Source organism: Melospiza georgiana, chromosome 4 (assembly GCF_028018845.1).
Source record: "Melospiza georgiana isolate bMelGeo1 chromosome 4, bMelGeo1.pri, whole genome shotgun sequence".
Taxonomy (NCBI): Eukaryota; Metazoa; Chordata; class Aves; order Passeriformes; family Passerellidae; genus Melospiza; species Melospiza georgiana.
Window position 1 is genome coordinate 61,311,472 of NC_080433.1, and position 26,656 is coordinate 61,338,127.

The 26,656-nt window shown below is 38.9% G+C and overlaps 2 protein-coding genes across 2 annotated transcripts; both read left to right on the forward strand.

Moving 5' to 3' along the window:
• The first annotated feature begins 5,101 nt into the window (after positions 1–5,101).
• Positions 5,102–8,409, forward strand: LOC131083127 (secreted frizzled-related protein 2-like). The gene is made up of 4 exons (XM_058023488.1): positions 5,102–5,388; positions 5,958–6,127; positions 6,960–7,052; positions 8,099–8,409. The coding sequence occupies exons 1-4, from the start codon at positions 5,102–5,104 to the stop codon at positions 8,407–8,409; spliced, it is 861 nt and encodes a 286-aa protein (XP_057879471.1).
• Positions 8,410–9,915: 1,506 nt separating this feature from the next.
• Positions 9,916–25,963, forward strand: HDAC10 (histone deacetylase 10). The gene is made up of 21 exons (XM_058022851.1): positions 9,916–10,118; positions 10,459–10,531; positions 11,404–11,538; positions 11,674–11,770; positions 12,413–12,510; positions 12,587–12,691; positions 12,888–12,956; positions 13,489–13,615; positions 14,089–14,154; positions 14,514–14,573; positions 14,962–15,051; positions 16,292–16,398; positions 18,027–18,094; positions 18,571–18,841; positions 19,470–19,560; positions 20,896–20,981; positions 21,452–21,505; positions 22,144–22,228; positions 22,664–22,849; positions 24,630–24,789; positions 25,487–25,963. The coding sequence occupies exons 2-21, from the start codon at positions 10,467–10,469 to the stop codon at positions 25,510–25,512; spliced, it is 2,046 nt and encodes a 681-aa protein (XP_057878834.1). The 5' UTR covers positions 9,916–10,118; positions 10,459–10,466; the 3' UTR covers positions 25,513–25,963.
• Positions 25,964–26,656: the final 693 nt, after the last annotated feature.

Consider the following 26,656-nt stretch of genomic DNA (forward strand, 5'->3'; position numbering starts at 1 on the left):
GACAGGGTACTCAGCTATGATAGAAATTTGATAGAGGGAGAACCAGCATCAGCCCAGTTGCCAAAAGACTGCAAAAGCTGCTTAAGTCTAAAAGAAAAGAGGAGCTTTTCTGTGCCTGAAATACATAATACTCCATTTGTCAAATAGTCCTTCTTTCACAAAATTAAATCAGAGCAAAACAAAATTGAAATCCAGTAAAACTGTCTCAAGAATAAAAAGAAAGATATTAGCCAATGCAGCAAACCAATACCAAGGAATAAAAGTACCCTAACACATTGAATTTTTTTACCTGGGGGAGAACAGAGAAGAATGGCTATTACTGCTGGCTGGAGGGGGAAGGTGCTCATCTGGTACACGATCAATAGAGTAAAACCCTAAATTCAGACAGACTGTATTTTGCTCCCACCTGAAAGCTATTATTTGGAATTTGCTTACCCCTGGAGCAAAACCAATATTATTGCCATGGTTTTTATGGCTGAAAAACAAAAATTCACTTTCTTAACAACTGTGCCAGCATTTCTTTCCTATTTTCAGCCACCTTGAAAGCAAACAGCTTCACACAGCATTTAACCAATGTGGTGTTCACCACAAGGCCCTGATGTGCAGCACCCAGGACATGGCCTAAATGCAATTTTGTGAATGTGCCTCTAGTAAGTCAGTGCTGGATTTCAGTTCTTCCTCTAACATCACCTCACACAAATTGTCCTGCTCTGCATTGACAAAACATTGCTGGGCAGGACGCAGGACCTCCAGAAGCTGAATGGGTTGATGAACATGGTGATGTCAAAGCTCAGATTTGTATGCCTGAGTTAGCTCCTAGCTGGTTAGAAGTCACCTCATCTTCCTGTGTCCTTCTTTTGGCTGACTGATTTGGCCTACTTAGGAAATGCTACTTACCCAGTTTTTGTGTAGTATTCAACACCCTTGTGCTCTGAGTGATACTCCTGGGATCTGGGTGGGTATTTACATGCCCTCTCCCCACTCTTGTAGCATCTGAACACTTCATATTTGAACGTGTTTAACTCCAGCATCCCCCCATCGTTGTTAACCAGGACAATCTGTGTGCAGGAGGACAGTGCAGCAGGGTTAAAGCGTCCAGAAGAAATGTGGCAGAGTCAGAAACTAAGTTTGGGTCACCCAAAGCAGGGAATTTCACTATTAAAACAAACTTTCAGTTAATCAACTGACAGTAGAAAGGACAGTGCTGAGCATGCCAAAGCAGTCAGCCTGTAACAATTTCCACTACAGATTTATAAGGAAATATATTTCTGTCCTTTAAAAATTGAACCAATGGTAAAGCTATTGTGACAAATAAATTAATGAGGCCTTTTCAAAGGCATTCAAAGGCATCCATGACTCTGTCTCTGCTGTTTCACAGATACCACATGTGGCCTAATTATTTTTTTAATAAAGCAAAGGAAATGTTATGAAGTAAATCCTGCACTGCAGATTAATGATGTTGGTTGAGCAAAGCTTTCATCAGAACAAGGACCACCTCTCCCCTGCTTTCTTACATGGTTACAAGCTTTGATCTTTGTCTGGGAGCCTTGCATCTCTGCAATTGACTCCAGTTAAAAATGACTCCAGCCAAATATTGCAACAAATGTTTAGATTAAAACCAAAAATCCCTACATCTGCAAATTTGCTCTCAACCCCCTGCTTTCTTTGAAGAAAATTTCAATCCTGTTTCTTACTGGGCTCTGATGGGTGGCTCCTGGTTAATCTCTGTCTGTCTCCCTGGTAACAGTCAAAGGAGAGGGCTCAGAGGTGGGCAGGCAGGGAGCCTCCAGCCACTGCTCCTCTTATCAGGGTCCATCAGCAGGTGTCCCTTGCTCATATCCAGGAACAATAAATGCAGCCTGTCTGTGGCTAAGGGAAACACCACACGGCTTTCCTCAGAAGTCTCAGAGAGCAGTAGCTGCGCTCCAGATTTTGAGATCTCTAACTCTATGCAGGCACTGCAATTGCCATGATAATATTTTTTTTTCACCTTAGTCAGTCTTTGTTCAAACACCTTCTACAGACATATATCACTCCAAAAAGAAATGCTGAGCCACAAGTTTTTGTGCAATCCGAAGGTTTAGATAGTGTGGCAACAGTAAAACAGTTTACTGTGTTCACAAAATCAATCTGTGTGTATATTTGCTTGGTGTTTTTTCCCCATGAAATGAGCAACTGTTTGCAAAAAAAAAAAAAAAAAGAATTTATGGCACAGCAACATGGGTGCTGCAGGTCATGCTTCTGCCAACATCTGCTGACCTGTAGCACTCTCCAAGCAATGGTAATCTACTCTGCATGCTCACTTTTAATAACTGTTCTGCAAGACTCCGGCTAGAATTAAAATTATAAAGGCTTCCTGTCAAACCAAGTTCAAAGGTAACATCTGCTCATGAAGAACATGAAAATAATTGAGCCTGAGCTGAAGCACTGTCCCTTACTTAAAAGTGACCCAGGAGTGAAAAGGATCTTAAATTGGTAAATTTCTTAATAAGTTATGTCACTGAAAATAGCACAGGGTAAGAAATTTGACCCACTTGAACCAAGTCGCTTCCAGAAGAGAATCAGAAGCTCCCCATAAATCGTTCCTGACAGAAGATGGCTATCCAAAATTACTGAATTATGGATAATAATCTTGCTTCAGAACCACCCTTGGACCCAGTGCAGTCATGGGCATCCAGCAAAAGCATTTAGGCGCGTTTTTCTCTTGAAACTGGTGGCAATTGTTCAACCCTTGAGTCTACCAAAAGTCAGCTCTCCAAAAGAAAAGCATCAAAAGATAGTTGGATGCCTTTAAGAGACTAAAAGATACTTTAAAGCACAGCTCCACAGTGCCTCATAAATGACCTCCTCCCTGGGAAGCCTGGCAGGAAACAATGCTGGGTCAGGTTTTAAGATGAATCAGGCTTTCTTGTAGGTTGTGAAAAAAACACAGAGAAAAACATCCAAATAATTGAGAGACCAAATACTCTTTCTTACTTTATGTTTTATACAATTTAGAAATCTGCATGTAATACCATGCTCCACATGCTTCTTTCATCAGGGATCTTGCCACCTACTTTCAGATAGCAATCAGATGAGAGCAGTATTACAGAAGATTATCACTGGAGACAGAGACGAATTTGATTAATTTAATAAAATTACTAGACAAAGGGTTGTGCAGTTGGCTCAGCCTGGACCTGCCTCTCCTTGGGTTAAACAACTGTGAAGTCATTTCACTGCAAAATGGTAGCAAGAGGAGCTGTGTGAAGCTGTGCCTTGCAGATGAACCTGCACAGATTTAGCAAGGATGGGACTCTTGCTGCAGGCTCTGACTGCCTAAGAAATACATGGAGCACCTGTCAAAGGGAAGCTATCACCAGGCCTGAGTCAGCCTGGTTAGGTATTCAGTTCTCTGCCTTGAGGTGAGGTAAGGGATACAGAGAAGCCGCATTTGCTGGGAAAAAAACACCATTTGGGAACAAAGCATGAGAAGAAAAACTGACAGTTGTTTTAAATACATTTGGCACTTGGTGCCATGGTTGGTTGAGGTGTCAGAGAACAGGTTGGATTTGATGATCTTGAAGGTCTCTTCCAACCTTGTGATTCTGTGATTCTGTGATTTTTAGTTCCTGGGACCTTGCATGCTGTCATTTTTTTCTACTTATTTAAACAGATACTGTAATTTTACTAGTAGTTCAGAATAAAGAAGGCAGCCAAGGAGGAATCAGTAGGGGGTTGTCTTTGGTTTCAAAGATTCTAGGATTAGTAACCTCACCTTTAAGTATAAACATGTAAATTATGTGTGATGCATTGTCTAACTGTGCTACATCTCAGTATAAGTATAAAAAGCTATAGTTTCTGAAGAAGTGCATTTCAATCAAGCCTCAGTAATACTAGATGACACACCATTATGAACGTACTTATTTTAGCCTCATATCCAAGACAAATATTTTACAGTAGATCCAACTACAACTTATTAATACCTAAACATTTCTGCTAATAAATCATGTAACCAGGTGTGAAAATAAAAATTAATGCCCATAACTAACTGGAAAAAAGGTATTTTCATCAAATAAAAAAATCTCCACAAAATGCTTTGTTTAGATCTTCAGCTTTTTAAATTCATAAACTGACTTTTTTTTCTGTTCATAATAGGTAAGCTATGCATTACTCAGATCCTTTTTCATCTTAATTAGTTCCCAACTTCTCTATAGCAAAGAGCTGTACTAACAGTGATAACACCATTTTTTGGTGCTATGAACAGAAGAAGTACACATCTGGTATAATTTGCTTTCATACACTTTAATATAATTATAATTATAATTTATTAATAAATAGTTGAAATGCTGCATTATTTGAGCATTTTTAAATGTAGACAGCTTCATTCAAAATAATAAAAATGTGTAATTGCTTTTTTTCCTGATTAAATACTGATACTCACAACAGTGCTACAAATTCAATTCTGTATTTTCAGGTGTCTATTAAAATTAATAGCAGTCAAGGCCTTTAGCATGTCTGAGAATAGGAATCCAAATTTCCAGTCAAAATACTCACTTAATGGCAGATGTCTGTCTCTTTTACAGTGCTTGACAAAAGAAAGTGCCTCTTCTACATTGTAAAACTGTGGAAGAGACATGGGCCATTAGCACAAGCAAAACATTTTCACTTGATAAGTCAATCTGGGCTGTTTTTTTCTGTCATGTCAGCAGTGTCTGAAAACAAAGGAGACACAGAAGCCCCAGGAGACAGCATGTCTGCCCAACCCTTTTTCTGAGGGATCTCTTAATTTGTTTTTGAAAGCACAGAGAACCTTCCAGGTGTCAAAGTTTAATATGCTACCTAGCATGCTGCAGCCACTGACACCGTGGGACGTGAGAAAGGCTCTTCCAAATCAGTGTCCTTGGGGAACATACATCTATACTTTTTCTCCACCTCCCTGGCTGTCACAACAATCCCTTGATTAGGCAATAAGACCCGGTCTTGTCTCGAGTGATTTGATAAGCTGTTGATAACCAAGAGTTCATTAAGCTCTTGGGATATATAAGCCACAAGGTTTTCGGCATGCCTCTGCACTTGAGTGGTTTGACAGCTCCCTGCTCAGCAGTCCAGGAGTCACTGGAAGATGTTATTGACTGCAGAAATTCTTGTTTTTGCCGTGAATGGTTTCCTAAGGGTGGCAACAGCCTTGGACATTGGATTATCCACGAAATGCGTCATGATACCCAAGGAGATGGGCATGTGCCACAAGATTGGATACTCTGAAATGAGACTTCCCAACCTGATGGGACACACAAGCATGGCAGAGGTTATCCAAAAATCCAGCACCTGGCAGCACCTTGTAAACACAGACTGTCACCCTCATGTGGGGACGTTCCTGTGCTCCCTGTTTGCACCCATCTGTTTAGATACGTAAGTATCACAGCACAGTACAAAACTCCAGCCTTTATTTGCCAGAACAGGAATGAAATCAAATGAATGTTTATCATAATCTAAAGGTGATCTCTACTTTTTCTGAAATAATTTTTGTTATTCTGAAGTAATTTCTGAAGTAAATTTCTGCTAGCTTTTTTGTATTCATCAAGTATGAAAAAAACGTACTGAAAACTTGTTCCACTTCAATTTTAGTTTGCCTTGGGAACATGAACAGTGTTGTCAAAGGATATGATGTTTTATTTTGTTACAGCTGAACTTTATTCTTATTCATTTAGGGTTGAAGCACCTACAGCTAATAGAATCAGGCTCATACTGAAGCTTTTATCAGGTTGTCATAAATGTATTTTTAAAATAATAACTAAATATTGTAAGCTCAGTCCATACAGAGACTGCTTGCATAATTTGCACAGCTGCTGCTTCTGGAATGATATTATTATTGAAGGATGTTGAATGTCAGCAAGGATGCTGTACTTTGCCCAGGCATCGCTGTTGCAATAGTTGGTGTTACCCCTGAGCTGCCTGAGCCCGGTGTTGCTCGCACACAGGTTCATCCAGCCCTGCAGGAGCATGTGTGCCTCTGTCCGTGCCAGCTGTGCCCCCGTGCTGCTGTGCCAGGGGCAGCCCTGGCCGGCCAGCCTGGACTGCGACCGCTTCCCTGGCGACGAGGACACGTGCCTGGCACCGCTCTCCAAGGACTACAAACACCTGCACAAAGGTAGCTCGGGATGTGAGGGGAGGGTGGCCATGCCCCGTGTTCCTGGGAATCAGGGAGACCCCAGGGACACTGTCATGCAGCCAGGTGTGGCTGTCCTGCTCCAGTGTCCGTGTGGAGGGGCAGGGTGCCAGCACTGTGAGCTGCAGCAAGCCCAGGGCTGGGGTCAGCCGTGCCTCCACCACCTGCAGCACCACCCTGCCCAGCTCTGGGCACTGCCACACACACAGCACACCGTGCTGGAATTGCTCATTACAGACTTATCAATGGCCCTTAGCACAGATGCTTTCATGTGTACAACAAACTGGTTTTCAAATCAGTTTAGTAAAATTTGGATTATTTTATCTGATTTTCCTTAAAGAAGCATGAGTTATCTTGGCATAAATGTTCAAATCTTCAAATGTACTCCCACTTACTAACTCTATGGAAAAGAGTAAGGTTCAGTTGCTGCTAGCACACCTAAATTCATGTATATTCACAGGCTTATAGTGCAGCTGATCCCAGAAGGACTGACAGAATCAGCCACCTAACCCCTTACCACCCGCTGTAGTTGTGTTAAAAATTATACTGTATTTGTTACCTTATTTGTTGCTGATAATTGATCTTGTCAGTCAGAACAAGGGCTGAATGGGCATGGGAAATGAAACTCCTTTAATCTCTAGCCTTTTTTTCAGAGAAGTGTGTTGACTTTTTACCTATTATCACTGGCCCTGTATTTGATGTGCATTTTCTCTGTCATTTCTGTGGTTAAACAGTGGGCTCTCAGCTTTGGCAGCAGAAATTTAAAACTAATTATTCTAAAAGATAACAATGAGACTTTGTAATTTCTTATCAGTCCTACCAAAGCCTACCTGCCAGACTTGCCCAGCCGTGGAGGAATTCTTTACACACAAAAGAGTTCTTGAAGTTTTCTGCGACAGTAACTTTGGTAAGTCCTTGCTAATGTACCTGGTGTTAAAGAGACTAACAACTCTTCTTCTAAATGCTTAGAAGTAGGATTACAATTAGTGACAGTTTCTGCAGGGATTTCGAAGGATTAAGAGTTTGGCTGCTAATTTAGCTTTAGGTTGATTTTCAGAATAAGTTATTTCTAATCTAAATATAAGGAAGATTTATTGTGCATGAAAGATTTATCAATGATCTGGTTTCCAGCCAAATAGCTGTTCTGGTCTAGTTGGCTACAACATGTTTATTTAAAATATTTCTGTCAAAAGCAGCCAAATAAGCAAGTTTGCCTTTTATTATCATTTAAGCAGAAAGTAAAGATTTAGTGTTTTACCAGTATATGGTGTATCTCTGCTACTTTTGTGAATGAGTTTTTTGTGATACCTAACTTACTGAGAGGGAGACTCAGAAAATCATATCAGTAGAAGGAATTCTTACCTCCTGTTGTCTTGTTGGAGTGATGAGTGGAGTTTGCCTTAGAGACTTCCTGGAAAGCCTTTGATGGCAGTGCAAAGACTTTCAGCAACTTGGCTGACATTAGATCAAGAAATACAGACAAATGTCGTGCTAAAAAGTGTTGATGGACTCAAGTGGGGTAGGTAGTGTGTATAGTGAAAAGGGAATATCTAAAAGGGTGGTATCCTAGGAATTCCACACACAGACAAGGCGAATTTAAGGAAAATTGCTTGGGCAGTTGCTGGGCAATTTTGTCATACAAGAATAAGACCAACAGCTTACAATATGTAATTACTCAAAGTCTGACATAACATGGTGATGGTAAAAATAAATTACTCATGCTTGTGAAAATATTTTTTCCTAGTCACCTAATTAAATGGAAAAAAACCCCCTTTACTACATAAAATTTATTTTTCAAAAATGTTTTAAACTTCTCCTGGAAAAGGCCTCACCATACTCTATCAACATAAATTATAATAATATTTTTAAGGAATTTTCCTGTTTTCACTGGTACTGTTTTCTATTGCATTTGAGAAATGGTCTGACTTGCACTTCCTTTTCCTTTTTCCTTAGCAGTGAAAGTAAAGCTGTCCAAGAAGAGAACAGCATTTGAGGACCAGGAGTATAACGTTGAATGCCAGGTGGAATTCATTACCCAGGGCTCACTGTTGCCCTACGAAACCCAGAGTATGATACAACAGTGGCTGCTAATTAATGAAAAATGTATAGAGAGGATGAGCCCAACCCACCGTCCCATGGTGTATCTCCTTGTGGGGAACATTGAAGAGGGCATCATTTTGGTCAAACAGGTTTATCGCTGGCAGAGGAAGGACTCCCAGCTGACTCTGGCCACTCAGAAGTGGAGACAACATAAATGCTTGTAAATATTTATCATATTATTTGTAAAAAGATGATTATATTTCTCATGCCAAACCTATCTTGTAAATAGGAATGTATTATAAGTTGAAAATAAAGCTTTCATTTCCTTTTAAATGGTATTGTAAGTTGAACTCAAACCACATTTGTTATCAGGCTTCCTTTTGGTAGTGGTACCACTACTCTCGTCCTGTTGGAACTTGGGCAGCTATGGATAAATATTTCTTTGAGTTATGATTTTAAAAAATGTAATATGTGCAAAACTCAGCATAAACCAGTTTCAAATCCAGCTGCTTTCAATGTATTTGTCTATACCTCTTGCTCTACCATTTTCTCGTTATCTAAACTTTCCCTTGCCTAATGTGTCATGAATCCGCTTCATTGTTTCCCGTTGGAGTATTTTGAAAGGAGGCGGCCCTCTGCTGGTCGCTTTCGCCGGAATCGGAGTGGAATAAAAAGAAGAATAATTAACCCAGTATGTTTGGCCCCAGTCGCAAGAAAATTTGGTTACTGGGTGTCACAAATCAAACCCCTGCTACTGAAAAGTCTCTTTCATTTTCAAACACATTACAAAAGTTAATTTATAAAATTTACCCGTTCTCCAAATGATCTGCAGGGAACTAATGGAGTCAAAACATTTTAAAAAATTACAGTAGGCAGATGATTAGCATCCTCATGGTCAGTGCAATACACTGAAATTAAAGATTACGTGAAGATGGACAGGACTTGACTTTAGTGTTATAAATGTGTATAGTAAACACAGTAACAGGTGGTAATACATAAATTAGAAACTACTTCAATAATACAGTGTCTATTATTATATTTTCTTTATACAAATACGGGAAAAGTTTATGAGCAGTAGATCTCTAAAATTCGCACCTGTAATGATCTGGGGTTCGGATACATTCCCCAAAAATGCAGGTTTGTATGAGGCTATGGAATGCGATGACACCTGTTCCATCATTTTCTACCATGAACTGCAAAATCTCGTAGAAAAAAGCGAGGGAAAGAAACCAGTGTAAAATGCGGTCAGTAATGAAAGACGCTGGGTACACACACGGGCCGGCTGCCCCGGCCCGCCTCGGACGGGCAGGAGAGGCATCAGCGCCCGGACCCGTCATTCTGCGGAAAAGGAGCAGTCACTCCTTGGTCCAGGCTCGCTCTTTATTTTTCATTATGCCAGAAGATGCCACACAGCCCACAGGGGCTGGGGGGTGTTTCGCTCTTGGGTCAGTTCCACGCTAAAACCCCTCCAGCGGTTGTAGTCCCCGGAGCTCCGCAGCGTCACTCGAACGGCGCCTCAAGCCGCGCTCCTGCAGGGCCGGGCGGGGCTGCGCTCGGCACGCCCACAGCCAGCCCCGGGACGCGCCGCCCTCCCCGCCCTCGGAAGGCGTCGGCCGGGCGCGGGGCCGGGCTGATTCCGTGGGAGGCTGCGGGGCCGGGCTGGTTTCCGTGAGGGGCTGCGGGGCTCCGCGGTACGCGAGCGGCGGCCCAGGTACGCGGCCCCACGGCCGGCAGCAGCGCGCTCGCATCCGCTGCCTGCCCGTCGGCTTCTTTGCCTCTCTTCAGCGTCTCTCTGGGGTTTGTGAGAGACCGATGAAGTTCTCAACCAGACGAATCCCTGTAACTGTTGTGCCGCGGTGTATGCAATCCCGTTGTTCCTACTTTGTGGCTCTGTAGCTCCAGCTGTCCCCGCGCTGTTGGGCCGGCCGCACAGGTGAGTCTGTGTGCCCCGAGGGGAGGAGCGGCCTGGGCTCGGAGCCCCCGCTGCTCGCCCGGAGCCGGGTGAGCCCCGCAGCCGGAGTGCCGGCGCCCGGCTCTGGAGCGCTCGGTCTCTGTGAATCCTGCCTGCCTGCACCCAGTTTCGGGGGGTACGCTTTTGTCAGAATCTGAGTCCTTAATGTCTCCCTTTGATTTCGCTCTGTAAGTACGAAGTTTAAAGTACAAAGCTGTCGTGCAAGCAGATATGCTCTATACTTATTCTCACTATCTAATCTGATAGCAACTGGTGTAAGTTTACTTCTGCTGTGAAATCTTAGTGTTTTTGTTCTGCTCAGTTGTAGCAATGGCTTCAGGAACAGCGCTGATTTATGATGAGGAGATGACCACTCACAAACTACTTTGGAATGAGTAAGTCACTGCTGTTGTTTTTATTAATGGATTCTTGTTAGGACTCGTGAGAGCAGTGCTAAATAAATGCATGTTTTGTAAATGTAATAGGAAGTATCTTGTATTATTTCCTGTCATTTCCAAGTAAAAAGAAAGTCTTTCCTCTAAGAGGAAAAAAATATTTTATTCACAATTTGTATCTAGATACTGTAATGATTATCTGAAACTGGATTTGAGAAGCTGCAGGCATCCAGTCTGGGAGAGCTTAACAAGAGATGTTAGGATGAGGCATCTGAGTACTCCCCTAAATAATGTGTTTTAAGCTAATTAAATTGTTTATAAAATTAAAGTATCATTGACTTTGGAAAAGTGTGCAGATATACTCACTCAGCTGAAACATGTCAATTACATTAAGTTAGAAATTGGTATATTTTACGTAATAATATTATGTAATATAATATTACGTAAATTTGCATAAATCAGAGGAGTTTCTTTGCAGTGCACAGAGTAACAATCCATTGTCTTCTCTCCCACACCTGCTTCTTCTCTGTTCACCTTCGTTGTAGCCTACAGCTTTTAATTGCAGCATTCCCATGTCTGTAGTTAAGCAACTTTTTACCAGTGAGAGAAGAAACAAAAAATGATGCTACTATATTTTTTGTTTGGGATTTTTTTAAGACTCATTTTTGCTTACATATTTTAGAGTCAATTTCTGACTGAGTTCTGAAACAGAAAATGCTTCAAGAATTTTATTCCATTTTTACTCTCATGTATCTCTCTTCGACGGTAAAGAATTTTCTTAAAATGGGGAGTTAAAAGCTAGGCTTTATGAAGTGTATCAGTTACCTGTGCTGATTTAGTATTACGGTAATATAATTATTGTTTATTTTTAGTCCCATTTGTGATATTGAAGTGCCAGAAAGACTTTCATCCTCCTATGAGCAGCTTAGAAGTTACCATCTTGTGGAAAGGTGTGTCCATGTGCCCGTCAGAGAAGGAAGTGAGGAGGAGATCCTGTTGGTTCACAGGTCTGAAACTTAACTTTCTCACTCTCTGGGGTCTTAAGCAATGAATGCTGATTTATACATAGGAATACAAGTAAACTTCTGAAAAATATTTATAGTTGCTTATTTAAGTGTTGTGTTAATCTCTTTCCCCTGCAGTTTAGAGCATTTGGAAGTGGCAAAAAGCACTCAGACAATGAATGAGGAGGAGCTGAAAAGGGTCTCTGAAAATTATGATGCTTTTTTCTTTCATCCGGTGCGTAAGTTAAACTGCTTCCTCTCTTGGGAGTTACCACTATTTCTGCACCTGAGTGGAATTTTTCAAAGAAGGGGATGATTAAAAATACTTTTTTTGCTACTAATGTAGTCTCACATTTATTTATGATATTGTAATTTTCTGTTTCTAGTTTAGTATAATGCTGTAATTTAAATTGCTCAAGTGTCCTGTCATCTATTTTGTAATTGTATCACACCAGGATAATGCGCTACTCAAAATTTAGCTCTATTTTTGTCACTTAATGTCAATGTAGACCATTAGTGACCTGCAAATCACATTTTGGTAATAGTTGCTCTTAAATGTTGTTCCATGAAATTGAGATTAAGTCTTCTGTGCTATGTTTCTGTAGGGTTTCATTCCTTTTTTTCAAAGATGCCATGTTATTCCACTCAATACATCCATCAAGCATGTTTGACAGCTCCACAGAGAGCATCCTTATAAAGATTCTGGTGATCCCTGGTAATCACAGGGGAAAGCACATTGGAGCCTGTGTTGTGCAGTTCTGTTTCAGCTATCTTTGTATAGCTTCAGTGGGGTGGAATTATGTCAGGACAGTTTGCTGTTGGGATGCTAAAGCACTCGTGGGTGCCCTCTTTAAGCTGATGAGTTTCTCTTTCTCAGAGCACTTACCACTGTGCCAGGCTGGCAGTAGGAGCAGCTTTGCAGCTGGTGGACGCTGTGATGGCAGGGAAAGTGCGCAATGGAATGGCGTTAGTCAGGTAAGAACATACCTGAGGAAATTTTCAGTTAGCAAAACCTCTTCTGTTGTGAATAATCTATAAAATTTTGGTTCAGGCCTCCAGGTCACCACAGCCAGAGGAATGCAGCTAATGGGTTCTGTTTGTTCAACAACGTGGCTATTGCAGCAGAATATGCAAAACTGAAATATGGTCTGCAGAGGTAAGTGCATGGTTGACTTTGGAGAAGTTTTTAATGTGTAACAACAGTTTGACTTTGACCTAGTTTAGATTAATGTCTAGAGCTTTCTGGATGTCATGTTCCTTTTAGTTCAGAAAAACATTTTTCATTTACATCTTCTGTAGATTAAGATGCTGTGGCTCTTCCTCTGAATGTTTTCTTTTACTGATCTGTACAGAATCCTAATCGTTGACTGGGATGTGCACCACGGGCAAGGAACTCAATATATATTTGAAGAAGATCCAAGGTTTGAAGGATTTTTTTTCTTCTTTTATGTCAGCTGTTTAAAGATTGCTTGCCTTTCTAGAGAATAAGATTTCTTAAACTTCTAAAACTAGAATCCTCTGTTTTTCATTTGTTACAAAATAGAAGTAAATATCTAAATCAAAATAAAATGTAAATCTCTTTTACTTTAAAGAATAAAATAAGCAATATGATTACGTCGATTTGCCACTACTCAGGTAGTACATCTGTTATCTGTTTATGAATCTCTCAGTCAAAGTCTTCAAGTAGTAGTTGGATAAAATATGTGAGATTTATATTTTTTTTTTGGAAAGTGACATAAGTAATTTTTAGCATGTTAATTTTTAGGTTAATTTTGGCATAGGACCCACTCTACCGATTTTCACAGTCTAAATCCTTTGAGAAAACTAATAAGAAAGGATAGGATAGTTTTATTTTCTTGCTTGCTTTCAGGCCATGCAGTCATCAGGTTCAGGATATAAAGCAATTTCCACAATCTTTTTGTCAAATTGGGTTTTTATTTTTTTTATTTCCAGTGTTTTGTACTTTTCTTGGCATCGCTATGAGCATCAGGAATTCTGGCCATCACTCAAAGAATCCGATTATGATGCTGTTGGTCTGGGAAAAGGAAAAGGTTTTAACATAAATTTGCCTTGGAATAAGGTAAATATTGTTTACAGCACAACAAAGCAATAGTTTTGTATCTCATCCTTTGTGGAATACTCTGTGAGTAAGTTCACTGCTTCACTTGCTTGGCAAATGTCTTGCACAGTGTATGTCCTTCCTGTCAGGGGAAGGTCTGCTGCAAAAATATGGCTCAGAATGTGGTAATGTTTGAAAAATAAAAGGGAGAGAAGAATTTATGCACTCATTTTTAATTTAATATCTTGCCTAGCCATCAAATCAAAAAGTGTTTCAGGAGACAGTTACATCCTTGTTTAGCAGAGGACTGAAACTCATTAAGATTAAAAATGGTGGATATTTATGTGTTTTACTTAAATAGAGGATTTTTTTACTGTACTTCATAAGATTCCCTCATCTTTAACTTCTCCTATCTTTCCCTAAAGTCTTGAAGAACCTTAGAAAATTTACCATTCCAACTGGAAAACATACCCTGCGTTTCTCATATTTTTCAGGTTGGGATGGGAAATTCAGATTATCTTGCTGCGTTTTTCCATGTGTTGCTTCCAATGGCTTTTGAGGTAATTTTTTTAGTGCCAAAGAGCATTTCCTGAGTGCTTCTAAAGCATGTACCATTGAATATTTTACAGAAATGCAGTAATTGCCAGTAGCACAGTTAATACATTTATTCTGCTGGTGTGATGTTGCCCTGATCAACTGAACAGTATTTATAGCATTTTAGCTTTTACATATTCAACACAATCATCTGCAACTTCTCCAGCATGTACAAAAATAGTGTAAAAGCGTAATGTATTCAAGGAGAATCCTTACTTGTGTTCATATTCAAATTGAAATAGCAACTGATCATGGTACAGTTGTAATCCCTACAATTGAAAATAGGACCTAAAGATGTGCTGCAACTGTCTGTCTTTTATAACAGTTTGATCCTGAACTGGTTATTGTCTCCTCTGGATATGATGCTGGAATTGGTGACCCTGAAGTAAGTAACTTGTGGTCTTTGTGTTGTCAGTCATGAATCTATTAGGAAAATATTCCTGCTGTTTTAATCCTGTGATTGCTAAGTGAAATTCACATTGATCAAGCTAAAAACACATGCTTGAATCTTTAGGGTGACCTTTGTTCATTCAATATTACAACAAGACATCTAAAGACAGATTATCCCATATGTGTAAGGGATATGTGTAATTACTGTGTTGGTTTTTTTCACCTCCTTAAATGCAGTTGGTTCAGCATTCTCTTTGATATGATGAGAGGCAAGTGCTCTGGTACTCCATCTCAGACTTGGCTATGTCAGATTGTTTGTTTGGGTTTCTTAACAGTGTTTTTGAATCAAGGTGTCATCTCTTAAAATTTTTTCTTTGGTTTAGGGTCAGATGAATGCCACTCCTGAGGTTTTTGCCCACCTTACCCATTTCCTGATGCAGTTAGCTAATGGAAAACTGTGTGTCATCCTAGAGGTAAAGACTTTTGAAATGTACTCTCAGGGGAAAGGTCTTTGTAGTAAAGCCATTTAGGGCAAACTAGAAGCTAGGAAGCACAACTTCTTAATAAAATAATTTCTTATTTTTATCTTTCTTTTGAGTAGCAGGAATGCAAAAATGGCTAAGATTTGACAGTGCTCTTACACTACAGAGTTTTGAAACAAAGGAGCCATATGCTTATCATTCAAAAAAACATATCTTCCACAAATCTGCTCAGTTCTTGTGAACAGTGATTAGTCTACTGCTCTTGACAGTCCCAAACTCATTAAAATGTATTTAATGAATAGGCTGTATCACCAATGTTTTTACAAGCACACCTTACTCCAGGAGATTTTATAAAACCTTTAACATAAATATACTCTTACTTAGTAATGGAACACTTAGAAAATTCCCTCTTTTTTGATTTAATGACTGTATGCAGGCTTTATAGAAGCTCTTTTTTATTCTTCTTTTAAACAATTAAAATGTTCTCCTTTTGAAAGGAGAAACTCCTTATTTCTGCTGCATGTTAGAAAAATAGTGTCTTTTCAAGTAAATAAATATGTGGAAATATTGCTGCCAACAAGGACTTCAAGAATCAACTGTATATCAATTGATTCACATGACCATTTGTTTTGCATGGCCCTTCTTCCATCATCCTTCTCTGTAGCAGGTTATTATAGATATTTTTGTCTATTAGCTGAAGTGCAAGTAAGCATTCCCTCCTACCACAGATGGTGTGACTGCTCCATAGGTGATAGATGGCTTCCTGCATGTCACCTACCAGTCTTAAATCCATCTTCTTCTCCAGATTCTGCCAAACTGTTAAGCAACCATGTCTTAAAAGTGTCAGGCTGTGGGGGATTTCTCTTGTAGAGCCGTTTTAGAGGACAGTTATAGCATTTGCCTTCTAAGGAATCTTCCACAAAGACTGTTGAAGATGGCATGTTGTAGATGGGAATGGAGAAGTCATGTGTTTTTATGGCAAATGACTGATTTCTGAAGTTACCTGAACTATGATGAAGTGAGTTCACTCATGGGATGCCAGAGAAGTTCAGCAGGTGGCCACTAAGTTACTGTTTTCATATTGAAAAATCATTGACTTACCTACACTTGCATATCATCTTCTGTTTCTGTAAATACAGATACATTTCAAAAGGGTAGTTTATTTTCTCTGTTGAAATTCAGAGAGATATTAAAAGTACTTGTCCCTTAGTTGACACAAAATACTTTTTAGGGCGGATACCACTTGAAATCATTGGGTGAATCAGTGTGCATGACTGTAAGAACTTTGCTTGGAGATCCTGTACCTCAGATAACTGGAGAAATGGCACCTTGTCTAAGGTAAGCATATAAAGAATTTTAGAGCAACTAATGTGTTTTTTAAAGAAACTAAAGACATGCATGCTTTGATCACTTTGCTGAAGTAAAGTTTTAATATGGTAGTTATAATATATTGCTTTCTACTTTGGATAACTTGCATTTTTTAAAAGTCCTCCAAGGTACAGTTTTATATACTTTTGTTTCTGAAATTACTTCAAGTTGTGAGATCTTACAGCATAAAACTATAAGCCATTTTATCCTTAGGCCTTGTTATCCTATAGAAATCCATCTCACTGGAGGCTGAGAAAATCCTGCTGTAATCAAGGTAATACCAGTTATCTACAGCCAGTATTTGGGAAGGTATGCAGCTGCAAGGGGTGGTGCTTCAGACCCCAGAGCCACTTCAGTCACTGCAGTACAGCAACAGCTGGGGCAAGGCTTTCTCTCATCACTGAGAGTTCAGGCTATGCAAGCCAGTCTTGATGAATTCTTGTGTTTCTGGAATTTGGAGCATTGAGCTCTGCGGTGCAAAAGCACTTGACTGTGTAGAGCTGTACCAAGATAATTAAATTTCAAGTCTAACTTCTTTTTAGAGACACTAAGACTGTGTGTCTACAGTGGTGGAATGTGACCTAGTAAAGCATTCTGAACCTTGGGCCTGAGTCAGTCCCACATCTAAAGAGTGTCTTTCTCTCTACCTGTTTGCATTATCTCCTCCACATCTCCATGTCCTCCATCTTTATCCCAGCTCAGTAGCTGTCCTCTGCTTTTTCTAGCTGAAATGCTCCTTATACCCTTTGTTGGCAGCACCTCCCAGCTGGCTGTGTTAGTTAAAACTCAGAGCTTGGATCAGTCAGGGAAGCAGTGTGGATATACACAGACTGTGGGCTGAGTTTCATTTGGTAAACTGATGGAGCAAAACTTGTTATTTTGCTCCTAGCACATCCCATAACCCCTCTGTGCCCTCTTTTTCTTCTCTACCAATTATGGTATCTCACATTGCTGTCATCCTATGTCATAGAAAGTTGATTACATACTTATCCAACATGTCAGCCCAGCTCCTGAACACCTGACAAGTAATCTGCAAGTACACAGAATTTCTTCTGGATTTAACACAACCTGAATTCTGTTTGTATGATAGCTGATGCAATGGGACTGTTTGCCCATAGTGCTGCAAATAGTGGTGCCAAATAATAATACCATAATATAACCAGTGATGATAAAAAGGAGACTTCAATGCAAAGAATAGCAGGGTGTGTGATTTACGTAGTTCCTGAACAGATTGTCTTGCTTTTGAGTCAGTCTAATTAAATCTTTACGTTGTGCAGATAAAATCTCTTGGCAAAACATTGACCGGACAAATTTTTCCTGAACTCATACAGGTGTGCTTCCTCCAACAGCAGGGTTGGGATTTCACTCAATGTATAAATGTGTGCACATGCTGTATGTGCTCTTCACTTTCTTTTTTGACTCTAATCTTTTCAAGCAATGTGCCTATTGACTCTTGTTCTGATTTGGATTCTTGGAAGAAATCAAAGTTTCTTCATTTTCAGTTGGATTTTTTGGTTTTGATTTTTTGTTGAAGTAAGTTATGATTCCTTTTATGATTTTCATTATTGCTAATACTGTTAATCTGGTTTATTTTTTAGTGCTGTTGAATCTATTCAAAATGTGAGAGCAGCACATAAACCCTACTGGAAATGGTTGGCTTATGAAGGTAGTTTCTCTTCATTCAAGCAAATATTATTGATAAATGGATTTATACAGAAATTGAAAAATTATTAAAATTAATACCAGTGGACTAACAAGCAAGTTAGTCATCAAGTGACTGATGAAGCAGTATGGGGCTTCATTTGAGGTCATGTCTTCAGCTGGTCAGAAAAAAAACTCTCTGAAGCTGGCAAACATCATGCCAAAAAGTAGCACTTTGATATCTTTGTTTGAGGATGCTGTTTTCTTTGTCAAAAATAGGGGCATAAGCTTCATTACAATATATAACCTTTCACTAGATGAAAATAAATGTAGTAGCACTGAAGAAATAACATCTGTGTCAGCAAGTATTGTAGCTAGTGCATGGGAGTAAATATGCATACTGTGAATACTGATGTATTCTATTTGTGAATAAATACATCCCAATATTAACATATTGCTTAGAAACTAATACCTGTGAAACCCATCTTTCTTTTTCTCTAGATACATCATTTTTACAAAATTTGAGCACCAAATCACGCTTACTAAAGAAGGCTAATTCAAATCCCTCCACAGAAGATGAATCTCAGATAACTAACAACAACAACACTGTCAAAGTAGAAAGGTTTTTGGAATTGCACATGAAAAATATTCTATTTCCAGTGCCTCCCATCAAAACAGCAACAACTGGCTCTGAAGGTTCAGAACATTTTCTTCCTGAACATGTTCAGCTGGTGAAGGAAATGGATGAAACAGAAATAAAAGCTCTTGCGAGGTTGGTCCTATTTATTTTATTTTCCACAGAGGATTAGAGGTCTCTGCACAGACTGTCATCTAGCTCTGTGTCTGCCATGGTCATCTTTTTGGCCTTAGTCAACTCAGTTACAGCCAGAATTTCTTCCTTTATAAATAAAGACATTTGTGTTGTATAGCACTCATAACCTGAAATCCTTTAAATAATCAGAATATTTTTCTCTATAACTCTTTCAATAGAGATAGGACAGCTAATGCAAATGTATTAATTTAGAAAGAGATTTTGCTAGGAAGCTGTCTTAAAGCTCTGTACTCACCTCTAGCTGGAAAAAATACCAAACTGCTCTGATTTGAGAAATGCAATGTTTGTCATGTCTTTGTCTAATTTAGACAGAATTCTGTTTCCTGAATAGCATCAGACATGTTTGTTTTCTTCCCAGTGCAGAATGGAGAGAGTTTTAGGGAGATGAAGACTGTCAGGCACCGGTGTTGTCATCTTCCTGCTAGAGCAGGTTTCTGAGAATCAGTGTGTAGCACCTATACAAAATGTACTTCATTAATACTAATTGCAAAGCACTTATCAGTGTTGCCTTTGAAGACAGTATTGCCTCTAACCTAGTTTTTCTTCATGTAATTTATTTTACTTACAGTGGCTTTTATGCAGACCTTGTGAAAGAAGACAAAACTTTGCTCTCTCTTGGCAGTACATTTGTGATCCTAGATAAGATACTTAAGAAGGAGGTAATAAGATCCTTCCTTGGTCTTGGGGGTGGGGGTAGAGGGGGATTCCTCTGATTTTTTGCTTCTGCTATATTGTTACCCAGATACTAGTTACTATTTATCTCCCAAGTCCACTAATCTCAGCTACAATGTGTTTGGCTATAAGAGTGAGCATGCAAGATGAGAAAAGGACTATTTAGGGATAGCTGTTAACCCCAATCCATCTTTCTAACCATCTTTGGGCAACTCATTGTCCAGACTTTCTGTAGGTAGTCACAGAATGAGTCCCTAAGAGCCTACTCACTGCTCTCAGACTCAGGGGGTGACAGGCATTAAGCCTTCCAGTTAAGGGGAGCAGAGGTTGCTCTATCAAGCACCAGTAAGGAACAGTAGAAATCTGAAGAAGTGCCAATACTTTTCATGTCTTAATGTGCAAAGCTTACACAGTAAATTTTGACTTACATGTGCATGCACACACTTACTCTTTAGTGATGTTTTCAACAGCTCTGCTGAATGCTGTGATTCTGAACAGAGTAATTCTAGTTCAGTGTTTTGATCCTTGCAGGGTCAGGAATTAAGAGAGGGCAGGCTTAGAGGGTGCATATCCATATTTATGTGTAAAATCTTGGAAGAGCAGAGAAGAAGAACTGAAAACAAGTTTAAAATATTACATCATAATAAGTCACTCTTCGAGTGAAAAGCTCTCTTTAGGGTACCAGACCTACAAGGAAGAGTAACTACCACAATGGCCTCTTTCTTCCAAGACGTCTTGCTCTTGGAAGTCACATGTGAAGATCCCAGGGACAAATTTTGGACTTTATAAACTGCACACAGCTCCAGGATAGCCTATAAATAGATTTTAAGAAATGATTACTGGTAAAAAGAAGTAGAACTTCTAATGAGTTGCAGGTGTAAGTTAACATTTTGTGCTGACAAAGAGGAGGAATGAGGAGGAAACATATCTTTTTGCTTAGCTTTTATGTAGAGTTTAAAGCACACACCACAAATGAACACTCAAGGGTTGACTGAGTATTGTGGCAGTTGTATTTTCCAAAAAAGAATAGCTTCCCTAGGTTAAAGGAAGAGTCAGAATATTCAGGAACAACCTCCTTTTCATAGGGTGTGTTTTTCTGCACAGTTTGTAGACTATTCTAGAGACCCAGTAAACGTGGCCTTCCTCTGGAAAAGTTATTTTTACAGTTGCCTTCTGGTGTAGCACCATACTTTTGAAATAATAGTGCAGTTTGTGGAATAAATAATAATGTTTCTGTAGAAAATAATGAATACAGCTGTTACACTTTAAAAATGACCTGATCTTTTGCAGCATTGCTTCTGAATGAAAAATTTATTTTGTAGGTGTGTAATGGAATTGCAGCATCACCCACAGCTGCTCTTTCTGCTGCTGTTGCACTAAGACATTCTGTTCGTTTTGGATTTCAAAGGTGAATTTGTATGTTTGCATTTAGAGCCCTTTGACAACATGTCAAAATCAAATACTAAATGTGGCAAATAGGGCAAATTGCCTGTGAAACCTTGATTTTAAAATAAATAGCATGCTCACATGCATAGCATTTTCAACATTTAATCCAGGTAACAGTGCATACACCAGCAACAGCCTTTTGCCTTTCCAAAGGCAAAACATTTGTAAGGATGATGGTTGTGCTAGCCTACACTTCCTTTGTCAGATTGTAATTGGCTTTGACCTGGGGACAATTGCTTGATTTTTGTTTTTCCTCCCCAGTATTTGATAAAAGAAATGAGCTGCCCTAAATGTGTTTTATTTCTACTTTTAATGGACCAAATTCAGTATACATTCTTTTTAATGCTTCTAATCTATACACAAAGTTTTATACAAATCACACCAACTGAAAAAAATTAATTGTTAATAGATGTAAATTTTTGTTTCCTGCAGAGTGCTTTGTGTATTTGTTGGAGACATGCAGATGATACCCAACACAGAAAATGGGTGAGGCCTCCCTGTACATTAGGGGGTACAGTCCCAAGAGCTTTCTGAATGTTCTTATCTGTCTATATGTGTGATGAAATCTGCACTAAGGAATCAGTCATGAGCTGACATTTATGAAGTTTACCTTGAGACATGATACAAAACATCCCCAAATACACATTCAAAGAGAAATTATTGTCTCTAAATGCTATTTCATGCATTTGGTGGTGAAGTATAATCCTTCTGTATTGATTGAAATTTAGATTGTTATTGAAAATACAACATAATAAAGCAATTGTTAATTAAATAGGAGACCTATCTCCCCTCTAACTGCAGAAGGCACATATTGCTGATGCAGAGTTCCTTACTGAAAGTCTTCTTTACTTACACATATTTTTTTTCTACCTCCCCTTTTTCTTAAAAGTGATTTGCCAATAGTCTTTAATCATCTTTTTAAAAATCTTTTATAAAGGATCTTTTTAAAAATTCATAAAAAGAATTTCAGTTTTAATTGTTTAAATTTCAGAATGTACTAATGCAAATAGTTATTTGCTCCTGTATTTAGTATTAGTATATAAAGAATGATGAAGGAAAATACTCCATTTTTATGCCATTGGGAAATAATTGGTTAAATACTCAAATGGGTTTTTTATTTACAGAAAAATGCTTATCATAAACATCTGTGAGAAAGAACAGTCTAGAAAGACTGGCTGCAAACACTATATTTCTCTAAACTGGAAAGAGGTAAGATTCACTTTCTAGAAACAACATAGGAGAAATTTTTTTAACAGAAATAATATATTTACAAATTTATAAAATTACATTGAGAATTGCACCCCTTGCTCCACTTTGGACCTTTGAAATTTTTTTCCTTTTTTTGCCCTTGTCAGGTTATTACTCCTTCTCAGAGCTTTAGAGTGTATTAGAATGCATAGGTTTGAGGAAACCTTCCCTAGTTACTGCAGTTCACCTTCAGCAAGGCATAGTTACATTGCAAAGACACTAGGGAAAGGATGAATAATCCTGCATGGTTAATATAAAAATTGCTAGGAAAATAGATCAGTATCTTGTTTCCTAGACCAATCAAAAGGTTTATGAGAGTCATCTTTCTGTTTTGTTTTATATCTGGAAATCTGGGGGTTTAAATTTGTGCTAACCAATTTGTTGTTGTTGTTAAAGGATGCTGGAGGAAATGATCTCTTTTCTGCTGTGCTTGGATTCATTCTTCCTGTAGCATATAGTTATCAACCAAACCTAACAGTAATAGCTGTTGGACCAAACAGGAACCTTGGAATAAGTGGGATTTCTCTGCTTGTTGCTTTACTACGAGGGTTGGCTGAGTCTCGAGTTTTTGCTGTGATTGAGGTAAGAAGTGGTGCTAAGCCATGGTACTTCAAAGTGTCTGGCAGAGACACTGGTTTGAACTGCTTCAAGCTGCCCAGTAGAAAATACTGGCTGTATTTATGCTGTATTTGGTACCCCTGGGGTCACAGCACAACCTGCCCAGGGTTCTGTCTGTCCTGAGAATAAAACAAGGACAGCTGCACACCGAGCTGTAGGCAGCTGTTGCAGCCTGCAGTGGGGAAGCAGAGGCATGAACACAAGGCATAACCCATGGTTATGTCTGTGTACCATAGATGTTCTGTCAATTTGCCACAACTTCCATTTTTATCTGAGATCCACAGCTCATTTGTGACCTGGAAAGAGGCACTTCCTGTCTGTTAAATAATCTGGCCTCTTTCCATCAAGTGTGACTGAAAGCAGCCTGCTGTTCTGTTCATAGCAGACCACTACATTTCCTCTCCTCTCCCTGGTGCTATGTTTTGTCACACACAACTTCCAGCCTGCAGAACACAAATCAGAAGGGCACATAGCCTTCAAGTGAACTTAATTGGCATAATACATAATTGAGGGCCGGAGTACCCCAGCTTTGTGTTTCAGGTAGAGAGCATGGGAAAGAAAATAAAGAATATAGGAACTTTTCCTAGGCTTTTTCCATATGCTACCACATAAAGGATGCTTGAATTTAGAAGTTGGAGGCTGTATCCAGAGCAGTGATCAGTGTCAGTGACTGTATCTTCCATGAATTTGTCTAGTCACATAAACAACTCAATTTCCACTCTTGGCCGCTCCAGCATCCTGTGGCTGTAACACAGTTTCTCTGTGTGATCTATGAAACAGTAACTTTTGGTTACTTTTGTGCCCTCTAGTTCTTCTTCAGTGAGAAACAACAAAAATTTTTCATGTACGCTTATTCTAATCTGTTCCCCATGCTATTCATTAAGCCTCCAATTAAGTGGATTTTTGACATAATTTATTCTGTAGTTTTCTCAAATGTTGTTTGTTTTAATTTACAATGCTGATACATAAATTGGCTAAGCTAAAATAATTTGTACACTGATATGCAGTATTCAAAAATAATGTATTTGCACACTACTAATTAGGAGTATGAAATGGAGGGAATTACTGATATTCTGAAGTGTAAACACAGACAATAAAAGGATATTAGGCATACATGTTAAAAAAAAAGATTGATACTTTTATATTGGTACTCTGCAGGTAGCTCCATAAAAGGATCATGATTTTCTAATGCATGTGCATGGCTTTTTAGAGAACTTGAAAAAAATGCTTCTATCTCTTAAAAACAAAATAGTGTTACAGTATTCCAAATATACTCTTCATATAGCATCAACATTTCAAATCCAGTTTCTGCAAGGAAATGATACTGATTTAGACTGTGAGAAGTCAAAAAGAGTAAATTTTTGGAATAAGCAAAATACATTGCTATTTTCCACTCATAGAAAGTAAATGATCCATGAAGTAAGCAAGCTCCATGCTCCCCTTAACCCAGCATTATTTCTGTCTTTATTTTCTGTCCTTAATCCAGCATTTCAGTCATAAAGGGAAAAGTGAGATTCTTTCTCCATTTGAAAGAAACAAGTTTTACAACAACAGATGAAAATTCATTAACATTTTTCAGAAAAAAAATCCATTTTAACACATTTTTATTTGTAAATGGGAGGTTGCTCAATCTTACTACTAATGCTAGCAATTGAATTACAAAAGCTTGTTTTAAAATATTTCATGTATCACTGAAGCAAAGAGAACTTGGTTCACAGGAGTATTTTTTTTTCTTCCTAATTAGGACACAGAGATAAGTTTAATGCAAAGTGTAGCCAAAGCATTAGTAGGTGCTTCTACACCTCCCTTTGGAATTTATGTACCTCCTACCCAAGAAAAGGTAAATAAAATAAAAGCATTAAGAGACCAGTTTCAGCAGGAATGGAAAATGCTTCAGTGTTCAGGTAAGTCGTCTGATTTTATCTTTAACTCTTATATACAGTAAATTTCTGAAAAGATTATATATAAATACAACTGAGTCCTGTAAGTCAGTGGGACCAGATTGATCTAATGTGAATCTCTGAATGTTTCTAGTGGTGAAACCCTGAATGCTTCTAATTCTGCCACTTGAGCTGGAAAGCACCAAATTTCAGAGCATAGCAGCTGTAGCCTTGGGACTTAGAATACTGTTACTTCAAAATTTTGGAATGAAATAGCCAAAATATGTGCTTAAAGAATGGGTAACGTGATGTGCCCTGGCTTTTATTGCTGATGTGTTTTCTGAGTATAGTACCAAACCAGATGATATTTTAAAATGTTTAACTTGTCCATGAATAACTCAATAATGATTAGTCATGCTGCAAGTACAGTTACAAAGAGCTGGAGATCAGGCACTGCATTTGTAGAGGAATCAGGCCAGGCAGGTGTGTATGTTTTCAAGCATACTTATCCAGAAATATTTTTTTGCTGAAGGACTTCTCTTTTTCAAAACGAAAACCAAACAGTTATCCAGGTGGGCATCTCTAAAAGAAAACTTCATTCTATCTTTCAGAAGCAATGCCCAATACCAGGGGTCTGGTTCCAATAAAAATATTCTTGTGGGGCCAGGAATGTGGTATGAGCTTGGTTAATAACTGGTTTCCTTACTGCTGTTCTTTTCAGTGAACGATGGGACTTCCAGAAATTGATTTCACTTCAGAATCATTTTGCAAAGAAGAAAAGGAAAATATGAGGACTTCACTCTGCCCTCTTTTCAAGCATAAATTATCAGTATAACAAATAAGAACTCCAAATCTCCAGAGACTTAGTAGTTGCCTAAGGCCACATCATGTAAATTCTCAAAATTAAAAACATCCCAAGGCAATAGCCATTATATGCCTTGTTTTGTAGTATTCCAGGTGTGATTTAGGGATAATTTTCAAGAGCACTTTTTTATTATTGACTTCAATAATTTGACCTTTTGATTTCAGGCACTTCAAATGATGTTTATACTGGTGTTCCTACTGGGTTCAACTTTATATAACTTTATATCATGCAGAATAAATAAATCTGTCTTTGCAGTTGTCTTTTTTAACTGTTCAGTGCGCTTCCCTTTTCATTTGTTTTGGTTTTCAGATATTCCTGGAGAGGAAATTATACCCATTCCTTGACCATTTTGAAATTGAAATCTCTTTCAAAAGAAAATAAAAGTTATGTGAAAGATTTTTCACAAAGAAGAGCTGAAGAGCATTAAGATGTTCTGTTTCAGTTTAGAGTTTCTTTGAACAGGCCTTTGAGGTCCAAAAAGGTATTTAAATTGGAAACTAGCCAATGGCCAAACTTTAGCTTCAGCATTTTTCCTAACAGGAAATTTGTTTCCTGACAGAGGAGATTTTTGCCATTCTCCCCTCTTGCACTGTCTCGCCTAAACGCCTCCTCCTCCTTATTTTTTTAAACGCAGCGTTTTAATGATAAAAGCATTTTCTTGTGTAATAGCTCAGCTCTTTCCCCTTTCCCTGCCTTTGTTCAATGGAATTTGTAGTGTTGCATTTTGATATGCATTTTTCTAAGCCTTTATTAAAACATGAATTAAGAGGGGAAACAGTGTACTGTTAGTAGCTTTGTTTGCAAATACGGTCCCAAGGCTGCTCGGGCCCGGCGTCGCTCATTGCTTTCCGGCACTCGCGTGTTGTTATGTGTTTGTCAGCCGAGCCGCGGCAGTTCAGGGTGAGAACTGAAGGAATGGTTTAAATTCACGAACGCTCCAACCGGCGTTTCCCTACCGCGGTCGGAGGTGCCGGAGCCGAGGCCGCGCTGCAGCAGCGCCGGGCCTGAGGGGCGGCCCCACGGGTT